General features: G+C 40.7%; 1 protein-coding gene across 3 annotated transcripts in view; it reads left to right on the plus strand.

Annotated features, from left to right (window-relative positions):
- PHACTR2 (phosphatase and actin regulator 2) overlaps nt 1–21,371 on the plus strand; it is a 103,990-nt gene that overhangs the window by 46,965 nt on the left and 35,654 nt on the right. For 2 of the 3 annotated variants that reach the window (XM_090279931.1, XM_090279930.1), the window contains exons 3-6: nt 3,567–3,647; nt 7,975–8,133; nt 13,558–13,797; nt 17,515–18,040. In XM_090279931.1, the coding sequence (XP_090136057.1) occupies nt 3,567–3,647; nt 7,975–8,133; nt 13,558–13,797; nt 17,515–18,040 (1,006 nt within the window). The remainder of the gene's footprint in view (nt 1–3,566; nt 3,648–7,974; nt 8,134–13,557; nt 13,798–17,514; nt 18,041–21,371) is intronic. The other variant, XM_090279932.1, reaches the window with a different exon arrangement.

Consider the following 21,371-nt stretch of genomic DNA (forward strand, 5'->3'; position numbering starts at 1 on the left):
ACCTTGGTGTAGAAATCATGCATGCTTTTTTAAGTTGGGATAAAAGTAACCACGAGCCATTTACTCAGCTGGGGGGAGTACTTCCGTGGACAGATCTAGCAACTACATCCAGGGATGAGTGTCCTGCTACAGCTGTGGGGGGGGGGGGGGGGGAGTCCCCAACATTATTGCTGTTCTTGCAAAGCTTAGTGTGGGCTTCGGTGTCAGAGAGCAGCTGGCAGAATACTTGGGACTAGATTCTAGGAGGCTTCGGTAGCACGCTTTGCTCTCAGTGAACACAGTGCTAACTGAAGCTGTTTTCCCCTCAGAGGTGGCTTCGTCTGGTCTAGTGCTCTGGGTAGCATGGGCTTGGTCAGGGTGAATTCAACTCTTTTTGAGGAATATCTTCCTAAAAAGTAGGGTAATGGACAACTAGAGTGGGCTGTGCTGTTGCGCCCATCCTGCCCCTGAATGTTTGCGAGCAGGTGAGCAAGCACATCTCAGGAATGCTCCTGAAATGGCTCTTGCTTTGTGTGGCCTGTTGGACTAGAATGAACTCTCAGATTCCTTCCAATGTGAAACCCTTCTGAGCCTATGAAAAGCGTCCAGTGAATGTGCTCTGCAAACATCCAGGCACTATATAAACAGGAGGCAAATATTTTAAAAGATGAAGAGTGAAAAGACTTGTTCTTCTGGGAAAGCAGTGATTGGAACTTAGTGCCCCGGCAACATACCTTCCACGCTCGGTCGCCTGCGGCTTGTTCTCATTGGCCCTGTACACAGCTCTCTGCTTTATGTGTTAAAAATGTGCTCAGCCCAAGACCAAACAAATAGCCAAAGGCATTTTCCTATCAGGGCCTGGTTGGTAGGAGGTAGAGCCAAAGAACAAAGCTGTCAGATTGGAGGCTTGGCAGGAAGCCAAGCTGGCTGCTTCAAAGCTCAAGGATTTACAAGGAAGAAAGCGGAGGGATTTTTAGCTGACATTAAGTTAGAATTAAAGCAGCCGAAAACTTAAAACTAAAATTAAAGCGTGCTCTGGAATCGTGATGGAAAGGCAGAAGCATTCTGGGCTCCCGGATGACTTTTTAGTGCAAGGAGGAAAGCTTTTCAAGGTGCTTAACGCAGAGATTACAGGATAGCCTTGACTGACAATACAAGATCACACAGCATTTGAGCTGGATAAGTTGTCTTGTAGGGATCATTCAGCCCCTCAATTTACAGATAGCGCATCAGAAGCCCTGGAATTTAAAGAGACTGCACGTTGTCACACAACCAGTTACGCAAGTTCTAGTCTTAGAATCCAGGGCTCCTGACAACAATTTTGTGTTTTCGGTCACTTTACAGAAGCAGCGAACAATTGAAAGTTGTTTCTGAAGAGCAAGGAGCAGACAGCCACAACTGCTGTATTCTGAATCAGCAGTGCCTTTGGCTTCCCAGGATGTGGCATGACCCCTGCCCCCCTAGACCCAGGTTTCCACCTGCATCCTCCAATTTAGCAGCCCTGCCCCAGGTGTCTCTGTCCCCCACCCCAAGGATTGGACAGTAAGAGGATCTCAGGGCCTGCCTCCCAAGCAAGCATGAATGGCCTTGCACGGTCCTGGGGAGGCTGCCTGGTTAGGTCCCTCCAACCACCTGCATGATCCCAGCAGCATCCCAGAGTCCTTGTGGGCGTTGTTGTTTGTCTTCCTTGTGGACAGGGTTTCCCTCCTCTTTGGCAAAGGCCTGAAAGAATGGAAGCTGTATTTAAATAAGAGCACTCTTTACATAAAAGAACTCCCATGAAGGAAGAGCTCCCACTGGCCCTCCACACCCAGATAACTTTGTCCTTAGAAATCTCCAGCATGGAAGTGAGCTCTAGTTCCTTCCTTCTAGAAGGGAAGAAGGGAGGGTGGGGGTGTAGGGAGGGGGTTACCTAAAGGAGGAGGGGATTGTTCTGTGGGTGTGTCTCCATTTGAACCAATAAGATGTTAATTAACATGTTTTCACTACTCCTTCATTCACTTAGTCATTCATTGTCTTGTTGCTTTACATTCTGATTCTTTTTTTTTTTAAAAAAAAAGGATTTGACAAAACCTAGAACGAAGAGCACATATGCTGTCGATAGAATATAAAGGAAGTCGGGTCACTGAGGAGGGGGAAACAGATTTCACCCATGGATTGTTATATGGAATCTGTTTTAAATATCAAGTTTTACTCTGGTCTTTCTGGCAACTGGGATAAAAAAGAAATACACAAATCTCATTATCAGAAAGGGGAAAAAAGTCCAATTTCTTCAGGAAAGACTACGTGCTGCTATTCTGGGGCTCATGGTGGTACTAAACACTTACTGAGGACTTTCCGGTGCCTAGTACAAAACTCCCAGCCCAAGAACACCCCTCCGCACCCCTTCAAAGCGCGCTTGCTTCAGGCCACCTGGAGCACCCCACACACGCCCACACACAAAAAATAAAAACCACATTCTTAGTGTTATCATTGGCTCTGTATGTGTCCGGGCATGGTTGGGAGTAATGGGGTGTCGTTTGGGTCACGAAATTATGTTGTCCAGGGTGTGTCTAGGGTTTGCAGATTATAAAGACAACAGCTGGACTTGTAGGGAGGGTCACGATCCAGTCCTGCTGTGACTGCGCAGTCTCCACTCATGTATCTTTCCTTCTCCCTAAAGAGCCCAACGCCCCTTCTCTGGCCCTTTTGTGCTCGGTCAAGTTGCTTTTTGGAACTTGGGGTCCAGAGGAAAGAGAGCTCTGTGGAGCACACTTTGGGGAGTGTTGGCTCCAAGGGCTAGTAGAGGACATGACCGTGTGCTGATTTTGTACACCTTCTTGGGCCCTGAAAGCGGGCAGTGGAGTTTGCAGTTCCATAGCCTCGTAGGGTTCAGGAGCCAACGTTATACACGTATAAGGTGAATACTGGAGGGGCACCCGAGCTCCTCAGCCTCATTCTGAAATTGTAACTGGAATTTAGCTTCTCCCAGAAGAAGGAAGAAGCAGTGTTGCGATTCCCATCCCTTTGCATGCGTTTTGTGAAAGCGTGAATTAACTCCATCCTCTTAGGTCTCCATAATTTTTGAATATGACAAAGAGAAGAGTTACAGAACTCTGATGTGTTGGACTTTTGTAATAGGTCGTGTGAGGGAGAAAACACTGAAAGAGGACTCTAATCTCCCCGGCTTACTTGAATATTTAGTGACAGTTTATTTGCTTATTTGGTTATTTTCTTACCATACACATACCTATTTTCTATATACATTGCATATTCACAGAAACCTATGTTTTAGAATGCATCATTACCAAAGAACTGAACCTTTCCAAGTGGGACATAGTGGTTTGAAACAATTTGTCTGGCCACTTGGTGAAGCATCATCATTTGGAAGACCAGGCACAGTGGCTGGGGTTCAGATGGTGGCTGTCATTGTTGCCTTGGTCCTGATTATACTGACTCCAATCACATGTTTTGCTAAACAACTAGAAAAAAACCGGGTGTGGGCCCTCAAGTGATCAGAATAAATGTGCTCCATTCTACTTGGAATGTTTTTCATAATTATTTGAAGCAATGACTTGATTCTTACTTGTGCTTATTCTTTTTAAAAGTATTAGAAAGGAAGATATCCACAAGACAAAGTAGAGAGGAGCTGATAAGAAGGGGAGTTCTTAAGGAATTGCCTGATCAAGGTGAGGAAATTAATCATACATTTCAAATAATTTGATCCTTCGTTCTTTGGTCTTTCTTTCATTTTCTCTTGACATTTAAGATGACCGTGGTCTTTGGGGAGATAAAGCCGTGAGCTCCACATTCCAAGAATCTTGCTGTAATTCAGCATGCCTTTCTTTGTGGGCTGCAGAGAATCTAAGTTCTAGAAAAGAAATTCAGTGACCTTTTTGGTGAGTCCTTCACCCTTCGTCACTCTAAACCTAAAGCTCAACAAAGATCCGCTGTAGCTGGAGATACAGATAAGATGCAAATTCCTACGTGACTCCTTCTCATCTCTATTCTTAAGCGTCAGTCTTTCCATACAAGTTAACTTGAGTGCGTAATTGCAGAGTTTTAGCTGGGCTCATGCATTTGGTTGGTAAACATGCCTCTCTTGTCCTTTATGATGCACTCAGATATACAATCAATAAGGCATGAATGGACAAATTAAATTAATTTGCCTTATCATTCTCTCAAGTAATTTTCCCAGCGTTCTCTTTTCATTTCGTTGGATCTATGTTGCTCCTCTTTTTACTAACAATTATTTCCAAGTATTTTTTTCCTGCCTCTAGTCTGCTTCTCTCTTTTTTTCCTCTATCCTCCCAAGGGGAAATCTTACTAAAAAATGTCAAGGATTAGATGGAAACCGAGATAGACCCTCAAAAGAAGACACCAGAATTGGTTATTTCTCCAAATAAATAATACGAATAATTTTCATTTCTCCAACTACTACTGAAACTAGAGAAAATATTTGTTGCAACATTGTTGGTTTACCTCCTGCCTTCCCCCAAACATTGACTAGGGTAAATTATTATTGTTGTACTTTTATGGGAACAAATAAAAAGTGATAAATTGGAAATGAAATAATAATACTTCTCTTTTCCTGATATGTGTTCCTGGCAAAGAGCTTAACATCTTTTGGTATTCATTATTTATAAATCCAAATGACACACTGTTTCTAACATCTAAATAATCGAAGTGGAGCTAGGAAATTTTATTATTTTATTTTACTCCTGCTTCAAAGAAAATGAAGACGTCTGGAGTGAATACTACCTTTTTTAAAGTTTTTTATTTCTGGCCTGTTATACATTTCTCACTCCATTTTATGAATGAATTTAGTCTTCCCTAATTTTCTGTTACATTGAAGCTATTTATTTCCTGCCTGGAAAAAATGTACATCCTTAACCTTTTTTTATTCCTTAAAGGTCAGTTTACAGTATCAAAATTTGTCTCCTCTCTATATCTCCCTGGAGGCGGTAGAGAAGCTACAAACCCACTGAAGCTGAACTCTGCACTGTCACTTCTATTTAAGAATTTTAAAGAAGGAAGAAAAGGGAACATTTATCATTGAAACTGTTAATAAGTATTAAAGATACAGATTAAAGTCCCCTTTTTTATCCAGTTAAAAATTGTAGTTAGAAAAGAGGTTACTTTCTCTAAACACAAGTGACATTTGCCAATCTATAAAGAATTGCTTAGTATTGCTTTGTTTTTATTCTTCCTAATCTGTTAAATTATTTGCATGATGGATTACAATTTCGTATGCTTATTTCTCAAAATATCTGACCTACTTGACCTTTTTATTTAACTATTGCATACTGAACATTAAAAGTTTTAAAACATAAAAACAAAACAATTTTTAACCCAAACATAATGTAATAGGTTTAATGTTTGGGACGTTATAAATTATCGAATTTTACTTTTCCACCTTTGGCACTGTCCATGTATACAACTATAGAAATTACCAAATACGTGCAAGTTCCCGGTGATGCCTATTGGAAATAGAGTCCTTCCCCTTTTTTGCCAAAAGCTGGAAAAAAAATCTGTCATTTTTCCATAAATGATTACCTTGAGAATTTCGGTCTGTTTTCAGCTCTAGCCAGAGACTGGAAGCTGCTGTGCTTAGTGACAACCTTTTCTCTTCTGCCAGTGAGAATTCATTCTTTACCTTGATCTCCTTGACTTTGCCTAAGCTCTTGACAGTGCTTGTCAATTAGGCCCTTTATTCAGTGAGTCAGATAAAATTTTAAAATCTCTCCAGCTACCCTGGGTTTGACCTTGTTCTACCCCACCCTTTGCTCTCCCTCCCAGCTATTATTCCTTTTAAATTGTTCTTTTTTTTTACACCAAGATCTAACTTCAATCTTCAAGTTCAGCAGTTGATCTTCTCTTCTGAGAAGTTCATGGTCTACTCCAAGTTCAGTCCTCGTCTTCTGGTCTTTCCTTCCATCTTTTCCCTTAGCTTTAGCATGAGGGCACATAGATGTTTTTGCCTGCCTGTCCCCCTCCTTTCCTTTTTCTCTCATGTATACTTTCTGACCTTCTAATGAGTCACTCACCTTTTGTCCAGAGATGATTTCCTCCCAGTCTCTGTTTCTCTATTAACTACATCTCGCATACACTTGTTTACTGGAAAGAGGGGAAGCCCCCAAACCCTCTCATGCTCCTTACTTAACCTCTTATTTCTGTGTGTGCTTCAGCTCTTGCTTTACTTTAATCTCGCAAGCCTTTTCTGAGTTTTCTCTGCCTCCTCTCTCTTTTTTTTTTTTTTGGCATGCAGATGCTCCTATAAGACTTGGCATTGTCCTCTTACTGTAACCTGCAGTCTAGCTTAACATCTTCTTTTGCTGAGCTGATATTTTACTTGCATACATAGACTATATCAAGGACTTGTTTTCATTCTAAAGTTAAGATACAAAACTAGAAAACCTTCTCAATCACACACCTGTTATTAGCAACTTCAATTATCCTCTGTTTTATTCTTAACTTCCATATTTATTACACACGTTTTCTTTTTCTGCAGTTTTTTACAAGCACTAACTTTATTTCATATCTCCAAGTAAGTATGCTTTCACATTGTCAACTATTTCCCTCTGTCATGTGATAATCCAGTATTTTCTTGTAATAATAACTAAGAATCCTTTGTTTGTTGTTTTTGTTTTGTTTTGGTATTATTTTTTGTTTGGTTTTACAGGTACTCTTTAAAAATTTATTACCTTAATTGTATTGAAATAGTTAGATTTATTAGCAATGACATTGCTTTCCATTATTGTCTGTTTTATTTTTATACATGAGTCAGATTAGAGGTGCTTTTGTATTTTAAACATGATGTAATTTTATGATATGCATTGTTTTACTTATTAAAATGTCATGCTTGTTTTTGTTAATAAAGCCAGTAGATTTTACTGTAGAGCCAAAGCCATTCACTCAGATTTAATGGAAGTTTGGCAGACGGTCTCTGTGTTAGAATGGTAGCCAAAATAAGATTAATCAGAGTTGCATAAGTCAGCTCTAATTATGCATTTCTTTAAGTTTTCTAAGTAAAAACTTCAGTTCGTTAATTTCTCTTTTACAATGGTAGCAAAGCCTCTTAAAAGTTTCCAGGTATGAACTAGGGTTAATGTTTTATAGTATTTTGGTTGCTAAATTAAGAGTTTCTGAAAAATCTCTTTTCCTTTAGAAACTCCTAGGAATTCTGAATGCTCAGGGGTTAAAATTGTTGGTTTTTTGGTGTGTGTGTGTGTGTTTTTTTATTTAATTATTTAGATAACATATTAGAAGTATTATTTTCAGAAAATTCTTCTGTATGTTTTTCAAATTGCCCCCCACCCCCACTAATGTTTTCAAACTATTATGAGGCCAACTTAAAGGCTCTTTAACCAGTTATATATAACAAATTGCCTGAGTGCACTTTAGTACTTCCATAAATAAGAAAATGAAAATACAATTACCCTTGCTACCATCATTCCTTGAAGGTAGAATACTGGTTGTGTTACTGTGTAGAGTTAACATATCATAGAGGTAATAATATTTCAGAGACTGTGGTGCTTGGAAAATTTCATATTCTCCCATTGATTGTTTGTACGTGTAATTACATTTCATGTTACTTGTGTATTTGCATTCACCTTGTGTTTTCGGTGCTTGTTAAAATGTTTATTCCATTTTTCAGATTACGTCTTTTTAGGTTCAGTTTCTGAGTGACAGAGACTCCTAGTATTGACTTCAACAAAACCTAAGCACAAGAAGATAGGGACTACTGCCCGGGGATATTTTATAATTAGGACTAATTGTTCCTACTGTCTTAAAGTGGCTCCTGGATGCCCCATCCATAACTGCTTTCACCCAGGACTAAGGATTTTCTAGTACTTTTCCTGTGAATGAATTATTTAACAAAACATGGTGAAAGAGTACAGGATGGGTTGGGTTCCCTGGGCCTGACACCTGAACCCTCCAGGCCTCGTAAATGGAAAACCGGGTTTTAAGAAAGCCATCAAATTAGACATCCAGGTGTTTCTTTCCCTGTTTTAGATGGAGATGTAACAGTTAACTTTGAAAATTCAAACGGGCACATGATACCCATCGGAGAGGAGTCTACTCGAGAGGAAAATGTAGTCAAATCTGAAGAAGGTAATGGCTCTGTAGCTGAAAAAGCACCACCTCTGGAGGAAAAGGCAGAAGATAAGACAGGTAAAATTAAGAGAAACCCCTTCTTCTTTTACTTCAACAGAGCTCAATGTCAAGAATCAGGTCTTAGGCTCCAAATAGTGACCTTAAGACTGGTAGAAAAGAAATTTGCAAACACAGAGAGGAGAGAAATGATAACTAGCAAAGAGAAATTGGATCATTTCCTCAAGTAGATGTGTCCATTTTACAAGCTCATCATTTAATTGTTTATTAAAGAAGGCTAATTAACAGTAAGAATGGCCTGGCTCCTTCAAGCATTGGAGATGTCTGGGAATATTATCTTGTCCTCAGGAGCTTTTTCTCAGTATTTTTGAAAACAGAAATGTCAGCAAGTTGAACATCTTTCTCTGCTGCTTAAAAGTGGCCCCTGTGAGCATCTCAGCTTGGAGCAACATCAAACAATGTGGCTCTTCAGTCCAGCGCTGACTCTCCAGCAGTGGGAGCTTGGCTGGTGGTATCCACATACCTATCACTGTAGGTTCTAGTCCAGGTTCTAGACAGTTCTAAGAGGGACCCAAGAAGAGTCCCCAGAGGTGCTGGGGATTTTGGTTACTGTACTGGCTGTGGCCTCTACTCAGTGATTTGTTTGTAGGATTGGAAATTTCACAGTATGCCAGAGGCACTTAATTGTGCCATTCCCAGAAGGCTTCTTTAGAGACCTGGCTTTCTAGAGGGACTGTGCTATGGTAGATTGCAAAACTGCAAAATACATGTCTGTCAAGGACCCCAGAACACTCACAAGTTCCTGGTCACTGATTGATTGCCTCGCCATACCGCTGCTATAAATGCAGGAATCTCCAAGCCTCGTACTTATGGAAACATGAACTGAACTCCCACAAAGTAAGGCTTTGTTGGGAGATTCTAGATGATTCCATGCAGCATCAAAATGAATCCTCAGGAAATAGGCTAGGCTCTGTTCTTTAATGTCTGCCTCTGAGTTTGTGGATGGCAAAAATTTGTCAACCTAGTTTAGGTTCTGTAGGCATTTTGGGAACTCTTAGAATCTTCTAGAAGCAAATGTCTCTTCCTCTGTTCTTGACTCAAATCCTTCAAAGATAAAGGGAACAAAAGAGCAATTTATAGATATTGTAACTCTGGAAGCCCATAACCCCTATTATTTTCATGTAAAAGAAACTTTAAAAATTTTAGAACACTCTAATAATAATTTTTAGAAGTTTATTATTTTGCTTTATTCAATATTAAGTATAGTATGGGGCTTTACTTAGTCTAGTTTTATTGAAAAACTGGCTAAGCTTGTGAATACTGATTACAAGAAATTATTATTTTTCATGATACTATTCCTGGAACATAAAGAGGAACAGACCTAAATAGATTTTAAGTCAATTCAGTTGAAAATGTTAACGCAAGTAGTGATTTATTTTTATTTTTTATTCCAACTGTCCTCTCTCACCAGTCTGTTACATTTCAAATCCATCTGTGGTTTGTGCCTTGTTCAGCCTTTCACACTGAAGAATCTTCTCTTTTATTATGTAACAGTGCCATCACCGGTGTTGGGGTGTTTGCGTGGTCCATGCAGGGTGTCAGTCAGTGCACGGGCCAGACTTCAAAGGAAGTGTGTCCCTTATCTGTGTAATGAAGAGTTGCTGATAGTTTTATGTTAATTAAAGCAGCAGGCTTGATGTTCTAACAAGGTGATGGCAGGCCTCCTAGGTCCATGGGTATTTGAGAGATGTTTGTTTTCTTATTCTTTACTTAGAATTGGTACATTCAGTTCCTTTTAGTCAAATAAGGTCCAAGATAGCATCTTGCTTGGCTGGTCTGTACATAAGGAGATCAAATACTGGACGTGCCGTCCCACCACTGATAAGACAGAGAGCTTCCCTCTCGCTGTGTGGATGGTGCGCTGCCCCGTCTCCCCCCTCCTCTGCCACTCCAAGAGTGAGAGGAAGCATTCCATGTGGAAGCCACTTCCGGGAGTACAATGATTGTCACTCCTAACTCATCACACAGTGTTACCTTGAATAGGAAATACCTTATAAAGAAAGGTAACCATTCATTTAATTTTCAAAACATCCCAAGATTCACTTTTATGTCTGCTCCTCTTCTGATCTCACTCCTTGTCTGAGCTCACTGCTGTGCCAATTCATCACCCCATGGTCTTAATTCACCCTTAATTTTGGGGTGCAGTGCTCCCTTTCCTTTTGCAAGAGCAGTATTTATCTAGCTTATCCAAGAGCATTATTTCATCTATTAATTGGTTATGTTTATACAACCACATCACATGCTCTTCAAGTCCCACCTGCGTGGATCTCTTTTTAAGATATGTCCGTGGTTGAGTATTTGAAACATTGGTATCAAAGAAAACAATACAAATAACAAGTAGCCTCACACTGCTCCATGGATATGTTTCACCTAAGATACCTGGGTGTTCCTGAGGCTCCGAAGGCACCCGATTCTGGAGTTGGTACAGTGGTCTTGGGCCTCCTGTGTGCAAACTGGAGACTTTTCCCTTGAGACTTTCAGGGTCCCTAGTCTCCCATTATTCCCTCAACAAGTGCCCTTAAATATAGATGAGGCAGAAAAACTAATCTGCAATCTGTTAGGTATAGCTTGGTATTAAATATGAGAAAGCTGAAAATTATTTGTTATTTCTGTTAAGTAATTATAGAGGACCTCCAATGAAGTAACATGATTTAGGGCATTTGTTCCAACATCGTAATGAAGGTCTGCCGTGGGAAGACTCTGCTGGGGACCAGGAAGTGGTGGATGAGAAGTGGCCTTTGCCTGCAGGCAGATCGTGGCATATGAGGACACAGGCATGCCATGCAAGATGCATAGCACTCTTGGGAGACCTGAGTGCAGCAAGTCAGGGCAGCTTCCAGCGGGACCAGAATTGGTCCTTAGAGGCAGATATTTCTAAACAAAGATTTGAAGGAGACAAGAACGAGGCAGTCAGGTAAAGGAGAGGAAGGGGGGCAGAAATGGATTCTGGGCAAAGCGATGACGAATGTAGTTCTCGGGTTGGCTCTAAGTGTTGTTGAACTGAACTCTCCACCTGGCGGAAGGAGCCAAACGTGGAAGTACAGTAAACAGCTCTCCCCCAGACTCTCATGTGAAAAAGTGTCCTTGTGAAGCCAGAGCAAACAGGCAGCCCTTTACTGATTAACCTCCTCCAGAAAGGATGATACTCATAGGCACAATCAAGTGAATCATGTCTTCAGGTCATATGGCAAGCATAAGAAATATATAACTTGACTGAATTCATTACCTCCCAGATGAAAAGAAGAGTTTGTTTTCTACTAAGGTGCGTTGTTAATAACTATCTGCCAATCAGTCACATTCTTTGAATAGACATAATGTTTAAAGCATTATGCTTGATGGGATATAAAATTCAGACAAGAGGAGTTCATCATATAGTCAGAAAAGCATACTGTGTTTGTGCAAACATGCCCCTCAGGAGTCACCACAGAGTAAACAGAAACATTGGTCATGTGGCAAATGCCCACCGATAATTGGCAGAGTTCGCAGGGGAAGGAGTGGACCGTCCCCCTCCAAGAGCCGACCCACAGTTGGTGTACAGCATGCTTATTTTCAACCCAGTAGGGATTGTGATTCCCAAGGGTCACAGAGCGAACCATTTCCTCCTACTCAAACCCAGAAGCTGGATTCTTTGGGATATAACTTTAGAATTTAAAATCTTAGGCAGAAAGAAAAAAGATCCTTCAGTGATTTGGCTTGAAGGCAGAGAAAAGATGGTGAGCGTTGACAGTGTGAAAGAGGATCAAGATAGAAGTGTTGTGGGTCAGTTTGACTGAGTCTCACAGACAATATTATTGGGCTTGACTTCCATGCACGTAATATGCTAGGGACTAATTTTATAAAGAATAAAGAAGTATTTAAAGAATAGGCTTATGCCCCATGTCAAAAGACTGGCAAGTCAATATCTATTGTATTTATATGTTTTCTGTGAAAATGTTTAGGTGTGCATAACTTGTGTCTTTCTCAACCTTAACTGACTTTTGTGATCAAGTGGCCTCCTGGTTCAGGCCAGATAGGTTAGGAGAGTCACTGCTTAGCTGAGGACACATGATGTATAAACAGGCAAACACAAAGTAGCCTCTGAGAAAAGTTGAATCCGTAGCTACAATGAAGTTCCGATGCAGTAGGGGTCAACTTGGCTACAGTGACTAAGGTGGGCTTCATGGCCAAGGGAGGATAAAGGAAAAGTTTGACGGATTACCTACCATAACTTGAGTCACTTTTATGGTGGTTATATATGTGGGTTGATGGGGATGCAGAAAAAAGGGGGAGGGGGATTAAGTCCTCACTTCACATTGACTAGGATAAGAGTTGAAACAAAGGAAATAATAAAATGTGATGCCTTCTAATATTAAAAGCCTTTCTTGGTCATTCAGTAACGGGAGGATATAGCCAGTGAAGGCTTAGTCTTGTCTTAACATTGTCTAAATGTTTGTTGTTGGTTTTTTATTGTGCTCCATTTTAAAAGAAATGTTGCTTAGCTCTTTGGACCAGAACTGTATTTTAATATCAGTCAACCACTGTTAGAAAAAATACGGATGTGACTATATGAATAAACATTCCGATATCTCCACTCTCCGTAACAAGAGACAGATACTATTTCTCCCTCCATTAGGCACCGTCTTGTGAGAGTTCCATATTCTTAGATAAGAATTTTTTTTTAATGAATTTTAACCTTTGTCTTTTCAAAATTGTTTCTTGTGTTCACATTACAAAACCAGTTAGATTTTTTTTTTTTTTTTTTTTTTGATTCTGTATCCCTAGTTATGGCACTGTTAGGAAAGGTCTGAGGAAGTTATTGTAAAACAGGAAGCTGCCAGACTGCACCAGGAGAGCTTGAGCAAACTTTATAGTAGTAGAAAATAGCTTATTCTTCAGTGCATTGAACTTCCTATAAAGGGTTCTACAAAGGCTCCCTTAGTTTAGGAAACTATTGGGTTTTGACCACAGTGAGATGGAGCACAAGTTCCTTTCTGTTTGACGGGCCAGCATTCTGCTGAAAGCATGTTCCTCTGTGGAGGTGACGAAGGTAGCCATGAGTCCAGTCATTGCCATGGGGTCAGTCCTCACGCTGTGGCGGTGTGTGTGATGCGCTGATCTGTCACTTTTGGGAGCCCTGCACTTTTGTGAAATTCAAGGTGTAGTACTGATCCTCATGAGTCAAGGCTGATGTCAGCCCCAACGGTGGACATTAATACTCATCCTCCTGTAACTTCATCAGGGTAACTGGTGCAGCCCCGTGTTATCACGCTGTGGTTTGGCTTTCCGCCATTGTTTTGACCTCAAAACGTTGCTCTCTCTGGTGCAGAACTTCACACTGGTTCCCAAGGGCTAAGCAGCCACGTGTTTGTATCACTGTCGCTGCGTGTTTTGTTTATATGGTGTGTGTCTGCATCAGTCTGCTTCTGTTCACTTTCTCATTTGTAGAGAACACTGAAAACCACTCTGAGACACCGACAGCTCCTGCTCCACCTCCTTCAACTCTTCCTAAGCCTAAACCCAAACCTAAGCCCCCCAAAACACCTGTGCCTCCAAAAGGGGCTGCTGCCGGGGCCAGCCCCAAGGGTGATGAAGTGCCTCGTATTAAAAAAAATACCAAGGCTCCTGGTAAGCAGGCCCCCATCCCTCCACCCAAGCCAACAAGCCGAAACACGACCCGAGAGGCTGGTGAGTATGCCCCCAGGTGGGATTGAGTCTAGGGTGCTCGGCTCTGGGTGGGGCTGATTTTCTAGGAATGATGGCCTTTTTGATGTCTACTGTCTTAGGATATAACGCCAGTGGATTCAGCTTTGACACAGTCAATTCCCAGGAGATTCCTTTGTTGCTATCTCTATCAAAAGAAAGTCAACCAGTTGATCAGTTGACCTCATTAGTTTGGGGGTGAATAGACCTCTTTCATCCTGAGTAGCCATTATCTGCACAAGAAGCATTACAAGGAAACAGGGAGCAGTGTCCCTGATGAATGGCAATGATCTGATAGGACATGATTTAGACATTGACTGGCCTTTTGCCTGTTTCAGTTTATGGGTGGATTTTTGGCTTGGGTTTTCTTTCAAAATGCCTAAAGTTTGCACATAAGACTATGAAACATATCTTTGACATTTGCTATATCTTAACATCTTAAGTCTTTCCACATGCCTAGTCATTTCTCTCGTCATAAATGACAAAGGCTGGTTCAGCTCCAGCCTATCACTGTCTATTGAGTCATTACTATTTCAGCAGAGTTGAAAGTTACATACTCACTGTCCCCCCTGCCCCAAACAGAAGACTTCAAGTTGTTAGAAGGAAAGCGTCCGAATAGGTTGGTTATACGAGTCACTCTTGCAAATCACCGGGGCTGTTTTGGTGACTTACAATATCTGCTTTCCTTTCAAATCAGGGATGCTTAACCCAAAGGGAACTCCTATATGAAGTGGAATGAAGAAGCCTACTATACCATCCAGCTTTTAAAAGACATTAATTAAAGTACACGTGCTGGGCGGTTTGTTTTTTTTCCCCCATTATACATGCATAAAAGTCCTCCCGTGTTAAAGCAAACCTTATTCTCCCTAAAATCAGCAGCAACTTTCTCACAATTGGCTACCAGGATTTGCCTTGGTATTGATCTTTTTTCCTTTGTAATTCATAACCCATAATGCACAAATGTAGAGAATGGCTTCGTTGACAGTATGACAGATCTCTGAATATAAATAGATGTCTCTCGCCCTGGTTCCCTCTTCTGCCTTTGACCTTGCGTGTCTGGGTCTCTTCAAATAAAGGCTAACGTGAAATGTCTCAGAATGCTGTGCCAACAGTGCATTCTGGCCATTTCCTCAGGGAACAGCTGCTTTTGCACATCAGCATCCGTTCTTGTGCGTGTCTGTGTTCTTCCCAGGTGACCTAGCATACCCTAGGACCAGTGCTTGAGGTGAGACAGGCTCTAATCCACTCCTTAAAGAAAAGCCTCAAGCTGTCGCCCTGTCCTTGGGAATTAAGACCCACCTCCACAGACCTTCCCTCTTCCTCGTGCCCCACGTGATAGCGGCTTGCTATTGGCTCAGCCTGGACTCTGTCTTCCTTTTCTCCAAAGAAAGCTGATTAATGCCAGGGCAGAGAGCAGCTTCCATGAAAGATTTCTGAGTTAGTACCAGATATTTTACTTGAAGATTTTCTTTTATAGACTCATAATGTTTTTAAGAGAATAATACGGTCATGTTTTCCATTGTATGAAAGGCCCACTGGTTCACAGTGTGTGTTAGAATGTTGCCCTTCATGAAGTAGTTTGCATTGAAGTGTACTAACAAGCCCGTCCTACGGGGATCTTTTTCTCAGAGATTGATAACACTCCATTAGAATTCAATTGATATTCCATTTGCAACCGTTTAGAACTTTCTATATGGAAACATTTCATTTGAATAATGTTGACCTTTTGGAAAATGACTTCAAATGCTGCTCTTGATTTTCAGTCAGATGCTTTAAGGTCTTAAAAAAAATTTATGAGTTAAGATTTTTCCTCATCACTTAATTAGCATATACCTCCAAATGAATAGATGTCGGTTTGGCACAGCCCGCTGCTTTGCCAGTGAAATAAGACAAAATGTCCTACTTTTCCTTTCTCATACAGTGTTGTACGTTGTATTAACAACAAAAGCAGTTTACTGAGGAGAGGTGGGTGGCATGTCTTTTTTAGTCATGATTCTAACTCAAAGTGACTTACGCCACATCGTTGATTTCAGCAAAGTACTGTCATTTTAGAAGAAAAATATAATATGGCTTGGGTCTGCTCTCCATCCAGGCATGTAAAAAATGTTTTTTTCCTTAAGTCAAACTGAAGTTAACTTAGCTATTAGAAAATTATTTTCTTTAAAAAAAATGACATCAGTTTACCTAAGAAAATAATTAAACCTGTTTAGACATCAAATCCTTTGTATCTTTATTGTGAAGAATAAATTTAGAATGGATCTAAGTTGTAGGAGTCTGCTTAATATGTTTGTCTTATAAGCAAGTGAAGATTGCTAACTTCAAAAAAGTAGTATTAACCCCAGGGCTGGCTACCGGAAAACTGTTCCTAAAACCAGAGTCTACAAAAAGAGAACTAACTCTGAAAAAATACTATTCACAGGCCCAGGCTTTGAGGAGGGTAATTCTAGTCACTGTGTAGATATAAAATAATAAAGCCCCAACCTACAGAGCCTTCTTATAAGCCTGGATGGTGTCACCAAGTGAGACTGGCTTCTTCTAGTATATCGGAGTCGATGAAGTCTTACACCTGTTGACTATTCCTTTATTTGTTCTTCATCTCTTGACCCTCCCAACTGATTTCATTAAGGTTATAATGAGAGGTAAGTTACAATAACATGTGTATGCAGTGCAGATTGGCTTCGCAATTCTAACAAGATATTTTCTGATAGATCTATGGAAGACAGTTGACCCCTCATGAAAAAAAAAAAAAAAAAAAGAGGAACATGCAACATTATAGCAGAAAAAGCAATTAGGAGAAATTTATATGTCATAAAGCCCATAAAATATACGTGTGTTCTCATAGGAGTTAAAATGCATTGCCTAAGGTGATATAAAGCAAAGGAGAGCTAACCAATGGTTTTGTTAAAGGCAAACACACCACTGATGAAGCCTCTTGAGGAACTTAAGTAGTTGTCAGAGGATCCAACAATGATATTCTTTCCCTTGAAATTAGTCAAATAGTACCACTTACACTTTTTTTTTTTGTAGAAAAGAATTTTTTCTGCCTTTTGATATTTTGCAGGGACTTGTCTTTTCTGTGTGGCCGTGTGCTTGCACTCTGCCCCATCACCACTGCCAATGGAAGTACGGGCCAGCTTGGCAGGTTTCTCCTGGGAGCCATGCTGAGAGCTGCGTTAGGGCTCACTCTCTTAGCAGTTAGATAAGTACATTTGTGTTTGGCTCAGAATGGAGCTGGTGGTCTGTTCCCCAGCCTCTCTGATTATGGGCCACGCCATGCGCAGGAAGACACCATAGAACATGAGCAATGTGTGGTGGGTTCAACCTTGTACTATCCCTAGACAGTTGCTGGTGTCTGTCCTGTACACACGATAATGTCCCTACTTTGGAGCATGCAGGGACTTTTTTGCGTGACCCATAGGACAAGGAGCTGAGGATTTCCCTGTGGCTGGCCCAGGTAAAGCCTAGAGGAGGGAGAAGACAGAGGACTCTTGTCCCTTCGGGTTTTGCCTCAAGCATCACTCGCTCCCTCCTTGAAGGGGGAAGGGGAAGAAAACAAAATCATTATTATTATTGGCCTATTTTATTTTGTTCATGTATTCAACACATTTAAAAATGTTAAAGGGAATTGAAATTGCAGCTCAGTTAATTTAGTCCGAAAGTGTCATCTTCTTTGACTTTTAATGCAAAATCTCTCTATTTTAGCTGGGTCCTCTCATTCAAAAAAAACAACTGGCTCCAGAGCCTCAGCTTCACCATCTACTTCCTCCATCTCATCTTGTCGCAAAACTTCAAAGGAGACCATTTCTAGCAAAACAGGGATGGTGGGAATCACCAAGGGCAAGAAAAAGACTGGCAAGCAGCCAACGTCGCAACCATCCTCAGATACGGTCACTTCTAGTACCTCCGACCTTAAAGGAGAGCCTTCGGAGACCAAGGTGGAGACTGAGGAGACTGTCCACGAGACCGAGGAGCCGACCACAGGCAAATGCAAGTCTGCAGTCCCTCCACCCCCCGGGGCTCCTCCACCTCCGCCCCCCATCCCTCACCTTGTTTTGGAGGAACAGTGCATTTTTGTCACAGACACTCCAGTTGTCCTGGTCAGTAATGGAGCCGACTTGCCCGTCCCTGCCTTAGACCCAAGTCAGCTTTTCTGGACGGAAGAGCCGACAAACAGAACCACTGTCCACTCAGGCACTGGCTTAAGTGTTAGCCGAGACCCAGCAAAATGGTGAGTCGGGGCCCCAACCCCACATTCTGTCTGCGTCCCCTGTGAAACTGGGTACTAAGGGTCACTAAGCTGTTCTATTGGAAATAAGGGAAACTACTTTGTTTTCTTTCATAATTTAATCTAATGATTGTTAGATCAACACACAGGTCACCCAGCCATTGGTTTTTCATAGCCCTGCCTCAGGAATACCACGGGTTGCTGAAGGCAATGCCACTGGTCCTGCTGACAGATGCACTTCGGATCTGCCTCTCAGGTGCATGGAGAGTCTGCTTCATCACTGCCCAGCAGTCCTTACTTTTCCCTAAACAGTTCCCTTCTTTTTCCCTGCAGTGGTTATTTTAAATCTACCACTGTGTAGGTTGCTCACTCACTTCACCCTACCTTCATTTCAACAAGTTATTTAGCCTTCTCCTTTTCCAAGAAAATTAGAATTATCAAGAAAGAACTGGATCAAATTCCAACTCCTTTTCTGCCAACTTCAGAGTGGCTCCAATTCTTGCTTTCTTGAGTTCCCCACCCAACTTAAATGTTACCTTCTCTGAAGCCTATCGATGCTCATCCAGATAGAATTGGTTATTACATCTACTCTGCTCTGAGAACCCATTTCCCTGCCTGGGGGACAGAATTACCTCTTCATCCCCAACAATCAGTACAGAAGCTGATATGCCACAGGCCTGCCATCAGCTAGTACCCACCCCAGAAGCCTGGAATTCATTGTAGGGTTTTCATTCTCCTTTGCTCACTGCATCTAATTACAGAGTCCTGTACATTGTATATTTTCTACTTAAAAGTAAGTAAGCCACCTTAGCTCTTTCCTCACACAGGTATGAAGGGAGGGCTGTCACAGTACAGACACCATAACCAATTCTATGTAAGCAAGGCTTAGACCTCTTAAATCCAGCCTCTCTCGTTTCTAAGAATAAAACCAAATGCACTCTTCCAATCATTTATTAATACTTCCTCTTTCCATAAAAAGTAATCTTAGTCATGTTTTTAAAAGTTTGTACATTGATTTATGTTAATTTGGATCAATAGACTAAAATATTAACTCGATTCAATTATTGGTGATAATAACCTTCATTTATTGAATGCTTATTTAGTGTCAAGAACTGTCTGTTATTTAATTCATATAAGTCTTCCCTGAACTATTTCTGTTTAATGGGTTAGCAAACTGATGCTGAGAGAAATTCAAAAGTTTGTCCAAGATTACCCAGGTAGTAAGGGGCAGAACCAGCATGCAGACCCAGAATTGCACACTAAACTGCGTGCCCTAACTAACTGTATAAGTTTCCAAAGCAGTTGCTTCCACTTCTGCGGCTTTAGTGTGTGTTCATTTCTGGGCTTTTTTTCTCTCTCTTTTTTTTTTTTTTTTTTTGGTTTGTTTGTTTTTATCATCTTGAGCACCATCAGTTGAAGGAAAGCCAAGGAATGATAAATAATGTTAAATTGCAAGTTACTTTATTTGTTTGACATTTTAATAAATACTATGGGAAAAGATGATATTGAAATGAATGCTTATGGTATCTCTAACACTTCCAGCACTTAGCAGATGTCCTCATTTATTTATAGTGAGTGTTTTCCAGCATTGCAATCAATTCCAACCTTTAGACCTATACAGACATTCTTTCCGCATATATTTTTGCTTGTTTTCTGTGTGCTGGGCAGGGTATCAAGCACCAAGGATACTAAAGTGAGCAAGACATTATAGTTAATATTATTTCTTACCAAAATAATGTCTAACATGATCAGGAAGTATAAATATTTAAGAAAGGCCTGTATTTAGGGAACTAGATTGAGTGTATGGGTTTATTTTTCAGTATACTCAGGAACAACGTACAACATGTGAAGTCATTTCTTAAATAGTCTTAAGCACTGAGAGAGTCAGTATCCAAAGGTGACCTGACTGTCCAGTCCACTTCCACAAGTATTTAGGGAGGACACTGTGTTGTGCTTAATATCAGTCTTCAGCCCAAATATTCATAGGACTGTCAGACAAAAGAGCTGAGCATCTGTTCTCCATTTCCGCTGGGACTATGATCAGAGAGAGCAAGCTTAGGACATAATTAGACATCGAGGTTTTTATAGTAGATTTTCCTGTCACTCTGGGTAACTAGCATGCTTTCCTAGAAGAGGACATAGAGATTTTCTTCTATGTTCTTCAAAATAAAGAAGTTAAATTACAGTTCATCCCACAGGGATGGTTTGTGTTTGCTCTTGAGTTAATGAGCCTGAAATAAGTAGAGTCTCTCAAATTTCCATCCCAAGTCTTTCTTCTGTTTTTAAGTGGATATCTGAATTAGAATTCCTGGCTCTTAGACACTTGCTTTACTTAGAACTTTGACCCAGTTATGTTTAATCAATGAATGTGTGAAAATCCTGTCATCTTATGAAGAGGCTTCTGTTTGGAATCACAGTATCAGAACTTTAAAGAAGACACGTGGCCATGTGTAAAAATATCTGCCTCTGTTCACCTATCATAGGGTAGTAACTATTTGGTAGATTTCTATTCACTGGCAGCTTCGCCAGTAACGTATACGTCCGGTATAATTGAAGGCAGAAACTAATGAGCCCATCTGGAGCCCATACTCAAAGGGGACCTGAATCTTTTTAGTCCATTTCTCCAAACATTGGTGGAGTGCACTGTATTGTCCAGTGTGCCCAGGAAACTTCAAGAAATACAAGAGCCAAGTCACGAGTTGATTGATACAAATTTGAAGTATAATATTTAGCATTAAATATGACCCATAATATAATATTAGTATAACTGAACAAAATATAATATAGCATAACATTTAATAGGTAGACTAAAGGACTTTTCTGGGCTGGGTTCTGGACTGGGTTCCCATGGTTGGGAAGCTGAGTCATTGCCTTCCTGGGTTCCATGGACTATAAATTATCTGCCCTCCTTATATTATAGGACAGTTGTAAGTTGTAAATGTATGCAGAAGTCTTTGAAAACTGTAAGACATTAAAATATACAAATGAGGTTAAAATAATAATTGATAACATAATAAATTAGCGAATCGTGATGTGAACAAACACCAGGGCTCACCCCTGAGGTATCTTTGTTCTGCTCTTTAGAATATGTTATTACTGGGCACATCCCCTGACTGTGCTGTGGTCACCCACTGTGACAAACGAGAATGACCTCCAGTGGCAATCAACTGGAAATCCAGACTGTGGAAGTTTTCCCATAAAATATATCTTCTCTCATTTAAAATAAGACTTCACCCTATGGAAACAGTATGATGGTTCCTCAAAAAATTAAACATAGAATTACCATGTCATCCTGTAGTTCTCCTTCTGTGTATATTGCCAAAAAAATTGAGAG

Source organism: Furipterus horrens, unplaced genomic scaffold (genome assembly GCF_987537825.1).
Source record: "Furipterus horrens unplaced genomic scaffold, mFurHor1.1.pri manual_scaffold_6, whole genome shotgun sequence".
In the NCBI taxonomy this organism is placed as follows: Eukaryota; Metazoa; Chordata; class Mammalia; order Chiroptera; family Furipteridae; genus Furipterus; species Furipterus horrens.